We start from the raw sequence: 17,846 nt of genomic DNA on the forward strand, positions 1-17,846 counted from the left end.
TCTTAAAGACAGAAATACGTAAACCCAACTATGTTAAATTAGAAAATGCACTGATTTGCTCAAGTGGAATACATGTAAAATCAGGCACCCTCCTGTGCAGCTTTACAACAGGACAGCACTTATCACACGCGTATACCTATCATTTCCCAAGCGAGAACCGAACGGGGAACCAGAAGAATCTGGGCCCACCTCTTCATCGAATGACTGGTGCTGAGCGATCGTTTGTCACCGTTGGTCGGAGTTTCACAGTAGCAAAGGGATTTTCTCTGCTGGGGAGGCGGGGGGAGAAAAAAATTGTTGGCAGAAATACTTCAAGACAGGGATTTGGTTCAGAAAAAGAGCTAATAACTCCTCTTGCTCTGTAAAATTATATAGCGTATATAAATCCCAGACATTTTCTGAACATGAAAGTTTTGTTCTGTGACAGTTCTCTCCACGCGCCCATTATAAGCTGCTAATTTGTTTCGTTTTGGCCGCAGAGGGGCCTGATGCTGAGAAAGCCTCAGGCCTGGGGGTCCTCTGGGAGCGGGGCCTGCCCAGCATCTACCTGATCCAGAAGGGGGTTCCCCTGGCCTCGTGTTGCATTTGGCACTTAATAATGCAGCCGCTGTCCTAGAAGGCTCTCCCACCACCACCTCCCCGCCCCACACAGGACTGCAGAGAGGTACGCTGCCCTCTGTCAGAAATGTTTAAAGCTCTGATAGTTCTGTAATGAGCGGTGGGCTTCCCTGGCGGTCCAGTGGTTAGCACTCCACACTTTCATTGCCAAGGGCCTGGGTTCAATCCCTGGTCGGGGAACTGAGATCCTGCAAGCCCAGTCCTCCTGGGCTGAGCAAGGGGGAGGGCCCTTGTGGAGGAAAGTAACATACCTGAGAAAAGGAGGCTTTGCAAACCCATTTGCATCATTCTGTGGGAAAGAAAAAGAAGTTTATGGAAGGCTCATGAAATCGGGGCATTTTTAATAAGACCTGAAGGTAAAGACATCTAAAGCATAAGGGACTGCTTAAAGCTATGCATGTTTCAAAGTGCCCTGGAGTCTCAATTCATTTGTCTCATTTAACTAAATTCACTCAGAGGCGTAAGGGCAAGAACAGAAGACATTCTGAAACACAGTGAGGGACCCTCACAAGTGCTGGAACATCTTAGAGGGAAACACAGGGTCTGCTGCTCCCTGCCTGTGGCCTGAATTCAGGTGCAAAACTGTAGTGATTATGGTTGGCTTTTTGGGAGCCCGATCCTGAACGATGCCATGAGAAACAGAAGAAAACCTTGTTGGGTTTCGGTGCCGTAGACTGGTGCCAACCGCCAAGCAGAGATCTGATCTTGTACAAGTTCCGTAACGGGGGGAGAGAGGACGGAACAGTGCCGGCACCGTCTTTGCCTTCAGGAATTGCCAGAGCCCTCTCGGAGCCCCGGCCTCCGGCTCCCAGGGGCTCGGGGTCTCCCAGTGTGGCCGGGGGCCAGGTGGTCGTGTGTCCTCTCCTTCATTCCACAAAGAATCTGCTTTAAATCTGCTCTGGCTGTTGTAAGAAATCACTGGCCCAAGCTGGTGGGCTTATTCAGATGGCTGCCCAGGAGAGGGCAGTGTCATGCCGTCTGACCGGGGCCACCAGGCCAGCTCCCAGGATGCCCCATGGTGTCGGGGCTTGCAGGCCTCTGAGCTCCTCTCACTTCCCCTTGCCAGTTGCCAGCCTGGGGCTGAAGGCCACGCCTGGAGTAAAAGCCAGGCCAGGGCTCCCTTGGGACGGCCTCTCCTGGGTGCTGGATATACAGACTCAAGGCAGAAGGGGGCTGGGGGCACCAGGGCTACTTCAGACCTGCACCTGCTGTCTCCGGGCCTCTGGGGACCTCACACCTTGACCATGAACCTGGGGCCAGCAAGGTCATCCCGAGGGGGAGCCCCCAGCACCAGGGGCAGCCAGCCCGGCGTCCGGATTCAATGTCTCCCTCTCAGGACTGAAGCACAAAGCAGCTGCTCTGCTCGTTAGCACATCCTAAAAGGGCCTGTCCCACAGGGCGCGCCGGGCTTGCTCAGCAGGCCTCGGAGTGAGCAGTTTCTGGTGTAACATTCATGTTACAGGATGAGTAAGGGCTAACTTATGATTTATTTAAAAAATACCCCAGAATGCCTGTCGTGCAGTCCCACACGTGCTCAGGGTGCTGGCATTAACCTGCTGCCCAGAGCAGGTGCCCCCAGACTGGGGAGGCTGAGTCCGGGCTGTGACTGTGGCTCAGGGGGAGGCTGGCTGCATCCTCCCGGCCTGGAAGGCCCACGTCCGGCCAAGCTGGACTCCCTGGATGCAGTCTCCGCAGGGCATGTAACAGAAACCACCTTCCTGCCTGTCCTTGGGGCAGGACACTGTCTCCCTCCCCTGTGTGTCCTCAACTTGAGCAGCGCCCCCGCTGCCCTCAAGGCAGAAACCTTGGAGCCCGACTGAACTCTGAAACGAGCTTAGCCATGGTTTCACAGGCTGTGTTATCTGGGTGACACGACATGGTGAGAGAAACACTGGAGGAGATGCACTGAAGTCCAGCCCTGGCGGTAAAGTGGCAAGAAGTAACAACTTGTGCTATGAGGAAAGAGCAAAATGACTCTTAAGACGGCAGCCCGAAGCTACCGGGCCCTGGCACATGCCCCAGCGAGCCCACTCCTGGTTGGTACAAGCAACGTGCGTGCACATTGGCACTGAGACACCCGCTAGGATGCATGGGGCAGCCCTTTCCTCACAACAGGAGAGAGGTCAGGCAAAACATTCTCTGACATAAATCGTAGCAATGTTTTCTTAGGTCAGGTTCCCAAGGGAATAGAAATAAAAGCAAACAAACAAATGGGACCTAATCAAACTTGCAAGCTTTTGCACAGCAAAGGAAACCATAAACCAAACGAAAAGACAACCTACAGACTGGGAGAAAATCTCGGCAAACTATGTGACCGACAAAGGCTTAGTTTCCAAAATATACGAATAGCTCATACAGCTCAGTAACAAAAAAACAATCCAATCCAAAAATGGACAGAAGACTTAGACATTTCTCCAAAGAAGACATACAGATGGTCAACAGGCACATAAAAAGGTGCTCAACATTGCTAATTATTAGAAAAATGCAAATCAAAACAACAGTGAGGTTCCACCCTCACACTGGTTAGAATGGCCGTTATTAAAAAGTCCACAAATAAATGCTGGAGAGGGTGTGGAGAAAAGGGAACCCTCCTACACTGGGTGGGAATGTAAATTGGTGCAGCCACTATGGAGAACAGCATGGAGGTTCCTTAAAAAACTAAAAATAGAATTGCCATATGAATCAGCAATTCCACTCCTGGGCAGATATCTGGACAAAGCTCTAGTTCAAAAAGATAAATGCACCCAACGTTCATAGCAGCACTATTTACAGTAACCAAGACACGGAAACAACCTAAAGTGTCCATCAACAGATGAATGGATAAAGAAGATGGGGTACATATATACAATGGAATATTATTCAGGCATAAAAAGAGTGAAATAATGTCATTTGCAGCAAAATGGATGGACCTATGGATTATTGTACTAAGTGAAGGAAGTCAAAAAGAGAAAGACAAATACCAATATGATATCACTTATATGTGGAATCTAAAATATGACATAGGGACTTCCCTGGTGGTCCAGTGGGTAAGACGCCACGCTCCCAATGCAGGGGGCCCGGGTTCGATCCCTGGTTGGGGAACTAGACTACCACATGCATGCAGCAACTAAGATCCCACGTGCCACAACTAAACGTGTCACAAAGAAGATCCCACATACTGCAACTAAGACCTGGTGCAGCCAAAATAAATATTTTAAAGAAATAGAATATGACACAAATAACTTATTTACGAAACAGAAACAGATTCACAGACATAGAAAACAAACATGGTTACCAAAGGGGAACACGGGGAGGGATAAATTAAAGTTTGGGATTAACAGATACACACTACTATACATAAAATAGGTAAACAAGGTCCTATATTCAGTATCATGTAATATACGGTAATGAAAAAGAATATTTTAAAAAAGAATGTATACGTATGTGTAACTGAATCACTGTGCTGTACACCCGAAACTAATGCAACGTTGTAAGTCAGTTATTCTGTCTAACAGGAGGGATGACAGCCTCTGTTGAGACACCAGTGGAACCACAGGGGGACACAGTTCTGTCTACGCAGGGCCAGACCAGACAGGCACCCAGCGTCCAGAGGAGGGCAGCCTGGCCTGTGAGATGGGACAGTGGCGGGGGGACTCCTGGAGGGCTGGTAATGCTCCAGTTCCTGATTGGGTGTTGGTTATATGGAGTCACTTTGTGAAAAGTGACTTTTCTTGCACTTTTCTGTATATGGTATTCAATATTTACTTTAAAAAAATAGGACCTTTTCAGAAAGGCGTCCTCTTTAACACATCTGCCAGCGAGCTTATTGCCACGGCCGCCCTCCTCCCTGCTCCCTTCTCCTCGGCGAAGGCACCTCCTTTACCCAGCGAGGAGCTCCGGAACGCTGGCCTCAGACCCGCCCGCACGGCCCATCCCCCGCCGGCTGAGCCGGGAGCCACCTGTCCCTCTACTGCCTCCACCAGCCTGCGGTGAGGGGTTGGGGGTCTCCCCCCCACACCCCGTCTTTCCCTCCTCCATCGCCTGGCACACGTCGCCCTGTGCCACCGAGGGCTCGGGAGGCTCTTCTTGGTCGTTCTGACCCATCTCGGCACAGCTTCTGGCGTGCCCGGGGCACCTCCTCTGTCGCAGTGCGGGCCACACAGCATGCACTCGGAACAGCTCCGGGCCGTCCACTGGGGAGACGCTGGTCTTCACTCACCTGTTGGGCTCTGCTCGAGTTCGCAGCACGCGTCCCGCCCCGACTTCCCTCAGGCTTCACAGAGCACGACTTGTAGGCGCTGGTCCCTCTGCTGGGCTGCACCCGTGGCCACGGGCTGTCGCATGTTCTGTGTCCCCGCTTGGCAGCCAGCATGCTTCCCTCCCTGCGAGTGGCCAGGCTGCCAGGGGACAGCGGGGCCGGGGAGGCCTGGGGACTGGATGGTGAGACAGCCCACAGGTGGGAACAGGCACAGGACACGCCTGGTGACTTCTCCCGAAAAACCCCAAACCCCAGGCCATCTGGAGGTGGCCCTTGCTGGCTGTCACGGTGTCCGTGTCACCTCGGAGTTCTGCCGGGTGTCTACTGCGTGCCCGTGTGCCTTGAAGATGATGATGCGGTCCCAGCCTACGGGTCAGCTCAGATGCACAGAGATGATGGGACCTGCAGCCCAGCCAAGGCTCTGCTGAGAAGCCTCACAGGGAGCCCTCCACTCCCCTGGGGACCGAGCCACCCTGCAGACAGCAGGGCCTGAGGGACGGGCCCTAGGGCTTCCTTGGTGCCTACCCTCCTGCACGGCTGCTTCCTCGGACAGAACGTCCCTTCCTCTCCACCGCCAGCTGGAGAGCAGCTTTGCGTGGCCCGCAGTGTGAGCAACCCTGAGTGACACAGCTTTACGTGTTAACAACTAACTCAGTCCTCAGCTGCAGGCTGGACTCTCCCAGTTCACAACCTCTGACCCAGTTCAACCTCTTTATTTTTTTTTAATTTATTTATTTTTGGCTGCACTGGTCTTACTTGCTGTGCACAGGCTTTCTCTCTGTAGTTGTGGAGAGCGGAGGCTACTCTACGTTGCGGTGCGGTGCGCGGGCTTCTCATTGCAGTGGCTTCTCGTTGCGGAGCATGGGCTCTAGGTGCATGGGCTTCAGCAGTTGTGGCACGCGGGCTCTAGAGCGCAGGCTCAGTAGTTGTGGCGCATGGGCTTAGTTGCTCCGTGGCATGTGGGATCTTCCCGGACCAGGGCTCAAACCCGTGTCCCCTGCATTGGCAAGTGGATTCTTAACCACTGTACCACCAGGGAAGCCCAACCCGTTTATTCTTAAAAGGGGAACTGAAGCCCAGATGGGGAAAGCCGCTGCCCTGGTCATAGGGCTCTTTTCTGAAACCAAGGTGCCCACTCGGTGAGGCGGGGGGTAGGGATGGGGGTTGGAGGCAGCACCCGCTCAGCGCAGCTCTTAGAGGTCGGCAGACGCACCGTGAAATCTGTGTGTGGGTCTGAGGGCTTGGTTTCTCAATAGCTATTTAAAGCCCAGTTATCGGATTACTTAAAAGCTACTGCCACTAAGGCAGAGAGCACGTGACCGACGCCCAGCCCCTGGGTGGTGAGAAGATGGCATCTGATCTCTTGAGATGGGACGTCCCAGGGCAGCTGGGTCCACCTCACTGGGTTCAGGAACATTCTCTGATGGGTGGCTCCCAGGTACACCCTAGGTTTCCTGGTGTTTAAGCAAAACTCTGTGTGTAACTGACAGTATTCTGATGGTTGTGTGTAAAAACTACATATATAAAAGTGTTAGGCTGCTTTACCAGCTCCCACGGACCCCAGAGTTTGGCTGAGACAGAACATACTTTTTTCTCCAGTGTTATCAGCTGGGGTAAAACAGTTTAGGAAAGATAAATGACCAGCCCAGTTGGGTGTAAGAACCTCTGAGATACGAAATTCCAGGGCTGTGTCTCCAGCCCTCAGGGGGTCCTGGAAGGGCCTCATCATGGTACCTGCTTCTCCACCACCACTCTCTGGATCAGGTTTCTAAATGGAATCTCGTTCTCTCTTGTGTGATCTGTACCTGACTGATACGGCAGCCGCTCACTGTATGACTAGATGAAAATACGAATTTAAAATTAAAAACTCAGTTCCTTACAGTTGCACTCTCCAGTTTTCAAGTGCTCAGCAGCCCCCGTGTCCAGTGGCCACTCTGCTGGGCCGCCCAGTTCTGGAACATTTCTGCCCGATCCATAATCTCTCTGGGTTTGTTTACCGACGCACAGATGATTGGATCCTGTGTCGGCTGCCTTTGCAAGAGGCCACGACGACTAGGTGGCCTATTAAAAACAGGCCTTTTCACCTGCTCCCCAGGGGCTCTCTTTGGGGCAGAGCCGGTCCTTCTGTCCGCTTTGCTGCGCTCTTGGACTCCCACTCTGACTTGGCAGCGATGAAACGCGGTAGCTTGTCTGACGGACAGGATGTAGGCAGCGGGGGCGTCTGAGGGTGTACACCGCTGACAGTTGCAGCTCTTTCTGTGGCACTTTGCAGAGGATACTGAAATATTACTTCAGAAGCTGAAGCGATGGAAATGGAGCACCAATCAGTCATTATACCTCACGATGCGTCTGTGAACGCCCTGTACTTACTTGTGGGTTATTACCATCTTCAGCCCAAGGTTAGATGCACGTTTACAGATGTGGAAAACTGAACATCCAGAAGAGTCAGGGTGACTGGGTGAGAGGCCCTGAAATGACGGCTGGCAGTGCCTCGTTCAGGAAGTGCACGAACCTTGTGGCCTTTGATGATTTTTAAAAGCCAATTAATATTTTCTTGTGGCCTTTATTAATTGGCATTTTCCACTATTCTCCAGATCAGAACAACATAGTAACCTATTGGTACCTCTTAAACAGCACACAGGTGACGGCAGTACTTGTCTCATCAACAGAGTTCTGATGGAGGGACACCTACAGGCTGCTGATCCGTGAGGACGAGAGGGGCGCGGAGGTGCATTCATGGGCTCACAGGGTTCCTGCCGCAGGCCTGCAGCTCATCACAGCCCAGGCACAGTGCTGGGGCTTGTTAGAAGCATAAATGCTTCTAAGGTGACATGAGAAAATGCTATGGTCCCACCATGAGGGTGGGTGCTGGTGAGGGAGGGGGAAATATCTATATATCTGAATATATCAATATTTATCTATATCTCAAAGGAAATATAATGAAATGTTAACAGGAGTTATCCTAGAAGTGAGATTATAAATAGAATTTTCTTTTTAATACTTGTTCTATGTTTCCCAAATTTTCTACCAAAACAAAAATTCTCTGGATTATTTTTATGAGCAGAAAGTGTTATTTTTAGAAGTAGTATTTAAAATGAGATGTAATGATTAGATGTTTTAATTTTTACAAAGAGACCCTGACCAAACTTGGATTTTGCTGTTTAGCCAAAACCTGTAGCTTTGACTGCCAGCCGGATTTAAAAGGAAACCTCATTTCAGTGTATGTTTAATGTACCCAGCAAATGGCAACATTGGAGGTGAAAAAATATTAAAACATACTTTTGTTTACTTAAAGCATGGGATGGATAAATATTAATTTAAGAGTTCATCCTTATTTCTGTCTCAAGAGTGGGATAATTTATCAGTTTACTTGCAAAGTAGAATTTTAGATAAAAATCTTGCCATAAAGCCATTTCTTAATATAGTAGTCAAATCATGAAATATATAAATACCTCCATGAAAGGCAACTTTTATCTGTTTTTTAATCAAAAGTGGGAAGGGGGCGGTTTCTCAAATTGTAGGTACTTTAACAAACCATAAGTAACTTTGTCTTTAATTAATACAATCATACTTATTGGACACTGATTATTTTTAATTATTCAGAACCTCCAAAATAAATATTTATATTTTTCTAGTAGTTAAATGTGTAAGAATGTTTTTTCTTTCTAATGCTGGCATGTTAAAGATCTAATGTATGTGCTCGTTATATAAATTATCCAAAGAAAGAAAAAGGCTCCAAAATATGTAAACACGAGTAAACCAGACCTGCTCCCAGAGCTGAGACAGAACAGCGCTCTCTCCCGTGTAGGTACCAGCAGTTAGTCACTAGCTCTATCAGTTCTTCCCCTTAAGTACTGACAACTCCTGTCACCCCATCCCCAGCAGTGGACGGGGCTCCTACCGTCCCCTTCCTGGATGACCGAATGCCACCCGGAAGGACGGGAAAGGACGCAGTACAGCCCAGGCGGCCTGGCTCGGGGAGCGTCACCCCTGGCCTGCCCATCCCCCGCTTCTCCGCCATTGCCGCGACCGCGCCCAGCCACGCAGACCCCACGACACCGTTGGAAGGCTTTGGGTTTCATCAGAGCTCTTCCTTCAGGACTCGGCTCAAATGCTTGCCTCCAAGAAGCCACTTCTGATGCTTCCCAGGAGCCTGAGCCAGGGCCCTTCCCGCCTCCTGTCACCCTGCACCTTGTCCGCAGCCCCAGTAAACACCGCTCACTGGACTCAGCTCCGGGGTTGATTCCTATTTGTTTCTCTAGAGCCTAGCCCAGGGCCTGGACCGTAATAAGCTCGTCAATAAATGTTCCATGGACGAGTTCCAATGCGACCCGCAGATCCCCTCTACAAAGTGTACCTTCACGTGCCATGTGATTATGTTTAAAAAAGTTTCGTTGGTCACAGTAGTCTGATGCCATAGAAATGTTTGTTGCCAGCATTATAAATGTGACCTCACTGTAACTATCGACTCTATACCTGTTCCCTTTTACTGCGAGGTTTCACTTATTATTAAGAAAAGTGTTCGTCAACATTCATTATTCTGACATTTGCAAAATCAACGGCAACTAATCGCCATTGGAATCACAGAAGGAGGGCGTTTTCATTACATATTTAGAGCTTTTAAATATTCTTATATGAAATAAAGAAATAAAGGCCACTAAAATGAAAGACTGAAAAAGGCCTTCCAGCCTGCAAGGCAGAAATAGGGGCCTATCGTCAAAAAATCTACAAACAATAAATACTGGAGAGGGTGTGGAGAAAAGGGAACCCTCTTGCACTGTTGGTGGGAATGTAAATTGATACAGCCACTATGGAGAACAGTATGGAGGTTCCTTAAAAAACTAAAAATAGAACTACCATACGACCCAGCAATCCCACTACTGGGCATATACCCTGAGAAAACCTTAATTCAAAAAGAGTCATGTACCACAATGTTCATTGCAGCTCTATTTACAATAGCCAGGACATGGAAGCAACCTAAGTGTCCATCGACAGATGAATGCTTAAAGAAGGTGTGGCACATATATACAGTGGAATATTACTCAGCCATAAAAAGAAACGAAACAGTTATTTGTAGTGAGGTGGATGGACCTAGAATCTGTCATACAGGGTGAAGTCAGAAAGAGAAAAACAAATACCGTATGCTAACACATATATATGGAATCTAAAAAAAAAAAAAAGGTTCTGAAGAACCTAGGGGCAGAACAGGAATAAAGACGCAGAGGTAGAGAATGGACTTGAGGACACGGGGAGGGGGAAGGGTAAGCTGGGACGAAGCGAGAGAGTGGCATGGACTATATACACTGCCAAATGTAAAACAGATAGCTAGTGAGAAGCAGCCACATAGCACAGGGAGATCAGCTCAGTGCTTTCTGTACACCTAGAGGGGTGGGATAGGGAGGGCGGGAGGGAGACGCAAGAGGGAGGGGATATGGTGATATATGTATACATATAGCTGATTCACTTTGTTATACAGCAGCAACTAACACAACATTGTAAAGCAATTACACTCCAATAAAGATGTTAAAAAAAAAGAAATAGGGGGCCTGACCAGAGTGTCAGGGCAATGCTGGCCTCACAGAATGAGTTAGGAATTCTCTCCTCTCCACTTTTAAGGAAAGTGTGAGTAGGATTGGTATTAGTTCTTTAGACGTTTGATAGAATTCACCAGTGAAGCCATCGGGTTTTGGGCTTTGTCAGGAGACCTTAAGTTACCGGTGGGCAGGGGCTTCGGGTGTGGAGCTCTGCCTGGAGGCGGCCCGGGACCTCGCAGACCGCAGACCGCAGACCGGGACCCCCAGGGTGTGAGCTGAGGACGCCTGCACCCGGTCCAGGGGGCAGGGCAGCAGCTTCCACGAGGGCCTGCCACGGAGGAGGCGGCCCCAGGGCAGCCAGGCCACCCTGGGCCTCGGGAGAAAGTAGTGTGCTTGAAGCTCTGCTGCTCAGCAAGTGGGAAGGGATAAAAAGGTGGGCACGGTGTGCAGTGCTGCTCCCTAGCTGGTCTCCATGCTTTTCAAGACAGCCTCCTGGTACTGACAGTCTATTATGATCCAGCCAACAGAGAGGTTTAAAAATAAAGTTAGAGCTCATTTAAACTGCCAAATGCTTAATAATGAATATCATTACTGACTATATTGATATCTAAAACCAGGATTTTTCAATCTATCCATCCAGTGTGTTAAGAAGTGCACCAATGCTTTCTTCATTGAGCTTTATCCACGTGGTAAAAATACTGAAAATTAAAACGTTATTTTCTAAAATCGGTGCTGTTAGCTAAAATGTGTTTTCATTTATAATTCCAGTGCTAGCTATGATTTGGGGGCAAGGTTCTTTTACCCTAAAAGACACTATACAGGCAGACCTCATTTTATTGCATTTCACCTGACTGTGCTTCACAGATGCTGCTTTTTTTTCTTACAAATTGAAGGTCGTGGCAAGGCTACTGGCATCATTTTCCAACGGCATTTGCTCACTTCGTGTCTCTGCATCACATTTTGGTAATTCCTGCAATATTTCAGCTTTTCATGATTATTACAGTCACGGTGATCTGTGATCAGTGGTCTTTGGTGTCACTACGACGACTTACTGAAGGCTCCGATGATGGTTAGCATTTTTTATCAATAAAGTATTTTTAAATTGAGGCTTTTTAAGACATAATGCTATTACACACTCAACAGACTACAGTATAGTGTAAACATAACTTTTAAATGCACTGGGAAACCAAAAAGTTCCTGTGACTTGCGTTATCGAGATGGTCTGGAACCAAACCTGCTACATCTCTGAGGCCTGCCTGTACAACCTGCGTCTATGGAGCCGGGCGGTCATTATCAATGGCTGCTGACATCACGGAAGGAAACAAGCAGACAAACGTGTACCCACCACCACCGCTGATGAAATGCTCTACGAAACAAATCTGATCAAAGCGGGAAATATAGGACAAAGGGGAACTCAGTAAAGGACACCATGTGGATGCAACCAGCAAAAATCCAGACTGGGCACACCCTCCAGGACCAGTAACCTGGGTTTTCCACAGAGAGATTACAAGGAAAAAGAGACAGGGGAGACCTCTAGATATGGAAAGACTCATCACGAGACTGAACCACCAATTACAATGTAGGGAGCTAGCCTGGGTCCAGATTCGAACAACTATACTGTCAAGAAATTTTTAATGAGACAATCAGAAATTTGAAGTGACCAGGTGATGATACTCAGGAATTATTGTCAATTTTAAAAGATATGATAATTGGCATTGTGGTCATGTGAGAGAAAAAAAGAGGATCTTTAATATATTTACAGATGAATGATATGATGTCTGTCGTTAGCTTCAAACTGATCTCGGAGTGGGTGGGGGAGAGATGAAACAAGATTTATAAATGAATTGTTAAAGCTAACCTGGGGGACCAGGTCATTAGATTATTCTGTCCATTTTTCTGTGTGTTTGAATTTTTCTATAAGAAAAAGTTGAAAATCAAAACCAGAAGAAGGCACTACAGACGGACAGGTCACACCTGAACAATGTGCCTCATGTGCCTGGATTCTGAGTTTTGTGACATGCAAATTGTAAGTTTTTTTTTCCCCCAGCAAAAGGAATTGTTAAGCTTTCAGAAATGCCTTAAGATCATTTCCAAAGAGTTTGAATACTGTTTTAAAATATACTGGGGCCTTTAACAAAATAGCATTTCACATGTGCCCTTCCCAAGCAGTTTGTCCAGTTTTGACATCTACTGCTAACAAAATGGAAGAGCTCCATTTTCTTCTGAAAATAATTTTTGGAGTTAGTTGGGGGTAATTTGCAAACAATCATGCAGTATGCTTATCTAAGAGGAGAAGCCAAAGGCATTTTTGAATGAGATTTCAGAACAGTGCATTTCCTGGACCAAAACACGTGCTTCGGCCTGTGAGGAGGCCGGCACGGTCCCTGACACCTGCGCTCGCACTGTAGCACGGGCCCATCTCCTGTAACCGACTCCGCCCCCGTCCCACTCAGAGCTGAACAGAGGCCCCCACTAGGGGTGACAACACACCCCATGGGAGGCATGGCTTCTGCACGCACCACAGGAAGGAGCACACAATAACGAAGGATGAGGGAAACAAGCAGAAACAGTGGCCCAGGCTTACGCACCAGCTGCTCGTATCCCACTCCTCTCTGGAGCACGCTCACTTTCTCACTCTGCAAAACACCTCTGGCACAAATTCTCTTCTTTCGAACTTGTTCAGCACCACCCTGCCCACCCCGTCTGCTGGTGATCTGTCCTTCGGCACTGACAGACGTCCCCCAACACAGCCCTCGAGCCTGTCCTCCCAGCTGCACCCAGGCCCCCGGCCCTTGGCCTTCCCGTCGGCACAGTGGACCCGCATCCCTGCCCCACCGGCCGGCTCCTCCCCGTGTGCTCTTCTTCCTTCTCAGTCATCCCCTTTCCTCCATCCTTTCCCCCTTCTCTACTGTATAATCTACACTGAAAATAAAGTTTAAAAAAGACGAGAGCCCCCTCAGGAGGCTCCGCCGCCCTGGAGTCCTCGCCTCCCTCCTCTGCTCCCTGAGGGTGCCGAGTCCACCCCCGCTTCAGGACTTTTAAACTTTCTGCTCCTTCTGTCTGGGAAGCTCCTCCCCTTGACCCCTGGGTCTCAGATGTCACCCCCCCCCCAGAGAAGTGCTCCGCTGCAGGCTCTGTCATGTGCCGCCCAGATCCTCTTCAGGACTGGGACTGGTTCTGGCTGTGGGGAGATGGCCCTCGGCTGGCAGTGCTGCTCGGGAATCGCTCTGGCTGACCCCAGCCCCCAGATGCTGCCCCAAACCCAGGCAGCTCCAAGGGCCGTCCCAGCCCAGAGGTCTCGGCAGGGGCAGTGGAGGCACGGGCCCAGCCTCTCCCTTCCGTATGGGGCCCGGGCAGCTCTCATCAGCACCCGCACTCGTTCTCAGAGTCAGCTTCCCAAAACACCCAACCCCTGACCTCTGTCCAGGACGTCACCTGATCCCTCATTCCTCTCCGTAGCTTCTAGCATTAATATTTGTGTTTACTTCTCATCGTCTGCTTCTTATCACTAGAACCTAAGTTCCAGCAGAGCCAGGGGCTGGTCTTGTTTATCTTTGCGTCTCCAGAGCCCACACCGGGGCCTGGCCCAGAAGACAGAGTTGTCAGAGGAACAGACGAAGTGACTCACAGCCTCTGTGCCTCTTACCGGCTTGTTTAGGATTACAGATAACGTACACACAGGGTTCACACAGCACACTTTCTGAAGGTGTAATGATCAGATCGCTATGTTCAACCTTAAGTCTTCCTTCAGAAAACAATATGAAAACGGAAGAAAATGCAGAAAAAGGTCCCTACAGGTCTAAAGGACTGCAGCCACGACCCAAAGTAGGAGAGCTTAAAACCTGATACAGTCTGGCAAACGATGGACCTACTGTGTGTAAACTGTCATTTACAGATAAACTAAAAACAAAAGGGGGACTGAAGTTAAGGAAGTTGAAAGGCTGTGTGGCAGGGGAATCTGCAGGCCCTGGGAGCAAGTCTCCACCCCACCTGAGGGTCATCACCTTCCTGTGTGGAGGGAAAAGCACCCCGCATCACCAGAGCCTATTGTTCAGGATCGGGGTGCACTGGGCCTTACTCACAGGAGACGTGGTTTCTGGTTTGGACACTGGTGCTTTAAAGGTAGAAGCGTTTTGGGAAACAGCTCCTTTCTTTTCTGCAGCCGCCCCCGTGGATGAGCGTTCTAAGTAATCCGGTGGGGGAATGACGACGCTGCTTTTCTCAGACAAGTTCATTGTGCTCACGCTCCGTACGGATACCGAGCTAGCAAACAAGAACCAGAGGATACAAGTTAGATGTGACCTGGCCCCTGCACCCCAAACATCCCCAATCTCCTATGGCCAGAATTGCAGTGGATTAATAATCCAATACGGTGAGGGAGGAGGAGATTACCCCCCCACACACACACACTGTATATGACACTGCAGTGTTTCTGCTGACTTATAAATGTACACTCGAAAGAAATCCTTTAAAAGACATGACAAAAGAAAAGGAGAGGAAAACTGGCTCAATTAGGGGCTGGCTCTTAATTCAAGGAGTTCAATAAGAAAATACAGCAAATGCCTTAAGCAAAAGCATCGAGCACTTCGGACTAAAAAATCTCAGAATTTTAACATCCTAAAAATATTTAGTTTCATTCCTTGGCCACTGGCAGCTGAGCTATTCTGCAAGGGACGGAGACACACAGATGGCTTGGAGCAAGTATAATGGGAGGACTTGTGGGGGGCATCAGGTGCGGCGTCCGTGGTCCGCTGGGGACACGGGATGGGTCAGGACGGTTGCTCTGACATGGGAAACACCGTGGCCAAGGTGGTCTGTGGTCAAGACGATGCCACGTTCAGCTTGGACATGTTTCTGAGGACCCACACCACATACAAACATTCACATCTTGGCTGGGAGACACCTGCCTGGGTTAGTCTAGTTTTGGGTCCACCACTTCCAGCTCCTTGAGCAAGTTATTACACCTTTCCGTGCCCCCGTCTTCTCAATTTTCAAGCGGGGACCTATCTCACAAGGTTGTATGACAATTAAATGACCTGGTCAGTGTAAGGCACTTTGGACAGTTCCTAAGCAACGGTGATAATGATCATATCTGGGTGGGATACAGACGTGAGGGGGCGGTGATGGCACAGAGGCGCTGAGTGAAGCCCGCTGATGTAATTCGAGCTTAGGGGGCAGACACAGTGGCCCAGGAAGCACCAAAAAGGAAAAAAGGACTGAGGACAGATCCCGAGGACACCTATGTCTAAGCACAGGGCAGAGGAGAGGTCTGAAAGGGTACTGAAGATGGATGGCTGGTGAGGTAGAGGGGAAATAAAGAGTGCAAGGGCAAGAGAACATTCCAGATAAAGTGTTTATCAGTGTTAAAGGCTGCCGAGTAAGACCAAGACGGAGCACATGGGCCCTGGATTCAGCTGCGGTGGGGAGAGTGCTTCTGAGGCTGAAGGGGGTTCTGAGGCGCGTCTCTTTCCAGCAGATGGTCAGTGAAGCGCGTGGGCAACAGAAGTCAGGAAGGAAACAATCATGGAGCAGCAATCCCCCGCAACCCCCCACTATTCCACACCGTCTGTGGCCTCCCCGTGGGCTCTGCTGCACATCCAGATTAATCCCGACACGCCTGAGAACACGAGGTCGAGGTGCGTGTTCTGCCCCTGGGCCATCTGAGCCGCAGGCAGGTCCTACCTTGGCCCGGGCATGCTCATGGTCTCCTCCTCGTTTTCCTCCAGCAACTTTGTGTATGACGACGGGAACCAACCCCTCCTGCAGGTGAAGAGTGGGGAGAAAAAGACCTCGCTGGGATGCTCACAGCAGACAAGCAAACCATAAACACACCCAGGAATGGCTCGGTCACAGCTCAGGGGCCGGCCGGGCCACTTTCATCACAGGCTCTCATAGGTATCTTATATACAGCATTACTTTTATTTGGATTCCCTTTTTGTCTTTTGTTTCCATATTGGTTTTACTTAATACCTGAATAATCTACACAGAAACTTGATTTAACCTACTTCCTGTAAAGCTTATGCACGTACAGTTGAAATGATGACAGTGGCATTTAAACTATCAGGTGCTAAATCTTAACAAAGTATATCTTGAGAAATCTGAAGTCACGTGAAAAAAAACATTTAAAACTACTTTCAGAAGTGACTCCTATTTATTTATGCATCAAATTCATCTATATACGCACACACATACAGAAAACAGTTTGGGAATGACTGGGAATAGAATAACTGCAGTTAACTATAACTATCATTAAACTATGAACCTAACTGTGGTGAAAATGCTAATCTGCCCACAAGGAAGACCTGCTACGAGGAGAGACAGCAGCCATCTCGGTGTGGGACCGCTGGACCCCGTGCGGAGGCCGCTCCCGAGACCTACACTTTGGTGGCCTCGTGCTCTCCGTACAGCCAGCCGTCCTTCTCCTCGGAGACGAGCAGCGTGATGACATCTCCCTGCGCGAAGCTAAGTAAGGTCTGGTTAGCGCCGGCCGTGTGCGGAAAGATGGTTTTCACTTTCTGCTTTTTTACCCTGTTCAGTCCGGTGGCAACAGAAACCGATCGCTGTAAACTGGGGTCATCTAAAGAACCTGTCAAAAATGAACCGAGCGGTGATGGCTTTTCAAGGAAGGATGATCAGGCAAGTTCAAAGGAGCCAACCCCAGGAAACCACCCGCCCCCATCTCTCCAGCACACTCATTCTACTGAGACACCGATCGGATTATATTTCCACACCTCCACCCATGTCTGGATGGACAGGGACAGCAAGGGACAGCAGCAGAGCCATGGCCCGAGGCCTCTCAGAGGAGGATCCCTGTGGCTAAAGGCTCTTTTCCAGACCAAGAGGATAAAGTAGTGTAGCCAAGCTTCGTCTGCACTGATTCAATCAGGACGGCTCTGAAAGAGGCAAAGTGCTCCATCACCAAGTGGCCCACTGCTTTCCTTGCCCCGCTCCCCCAGAACAAATCACAGAAGGGCTGTGAGGCACCAACTCAGACCAAACTGTCCAAGGCCTGTGCCACAAAAAAGAGAGAAACCGGAAATGCAGATGTCCTTGCTGCCATGGCTGCTCACCTGCGAGCGCGGCAGGGATGTGATGAGGACGACTCACGTGTATTGACCCCTCCCCCTAGGTGCCGTGGCAGAGGCAGGAACCAGACTGAACCAGATTCAGGCGGCCTGGCTCCACGGCCTAACGCTGCACTACGTCGTGTCTCAGCTCAACGCAGGCTGATATCTACCAGCACTCCCCCCGCCGCCCCAAAATTGGAATGGAAAAATTTTTTTCCAGATTTTTTTCCACTCAAATTTTGCTAGCCCACTACTTACTATAAAATAATGCAAAATCTCTTTCTGCATCATTCTCGCAAATTCTTACTAAGTACAATGTAAACTCTGCTATCTCTTCAACATGCCGCACAGTCTAATTACCTTGGCTGTATTGAATTCAGTGATTTTCAT

At 49.3% G+C, this 17,846-nt stretch overlaps 1 protein-coding gene across 1 annotated transcript in view; it reads right to left on the minus strand.

The window, feature by feature from the left end:
- Positions 1-193: 193 nt before the first annotated feature.
- The window catches only part of BAIAP2L1 (BAR/IMD domain containing adaptor protein 2 like 1), an 85,695-nt gene continuing 68,042 nt past the window's right edge, over positions 194-17,846 (minus strand). Inside the window, exons 11-15 of the mRNA XM_060079190.1 lie at positions 16,768-16,975; positions 16,072-16,149; positions 14,472-14,652; positions 870-907; positions 194-269 (exon numbers count right to left, since the gene is read on the minus strand). Coding sequence (XP_059935173.1) covers positions 194-269; positions 870-907; positions 14,472-14,652; positions 16,072-16,149; positions 16,768-16,975 — 581 coding nt within the window. The remainder of the gene's footprint in view (positions 270-869; positions 908-14,471; positions 14,653-16,071; positions 16,150-16,767; positions 16,976-17,846) is intronic.

The sequence above is a fragment of the Mesoplodon densirostris genome, chromosome 16, assembly GCF_025265405.1.
Source record: "Mesoplodon densirostris isolate mMesDen1 chromosome 16, mMesDen1 primary haplotype, whole genome shotgun sequence".
In the NCBI taxonomy this organism is placed as follows: domain Eukaryota; kingdom Metazoa; phylum Chordata; class Mammalia; order Artiodactyla; family Ziphiidae; genus Mesoplodon; species Mesoplodon densirostris.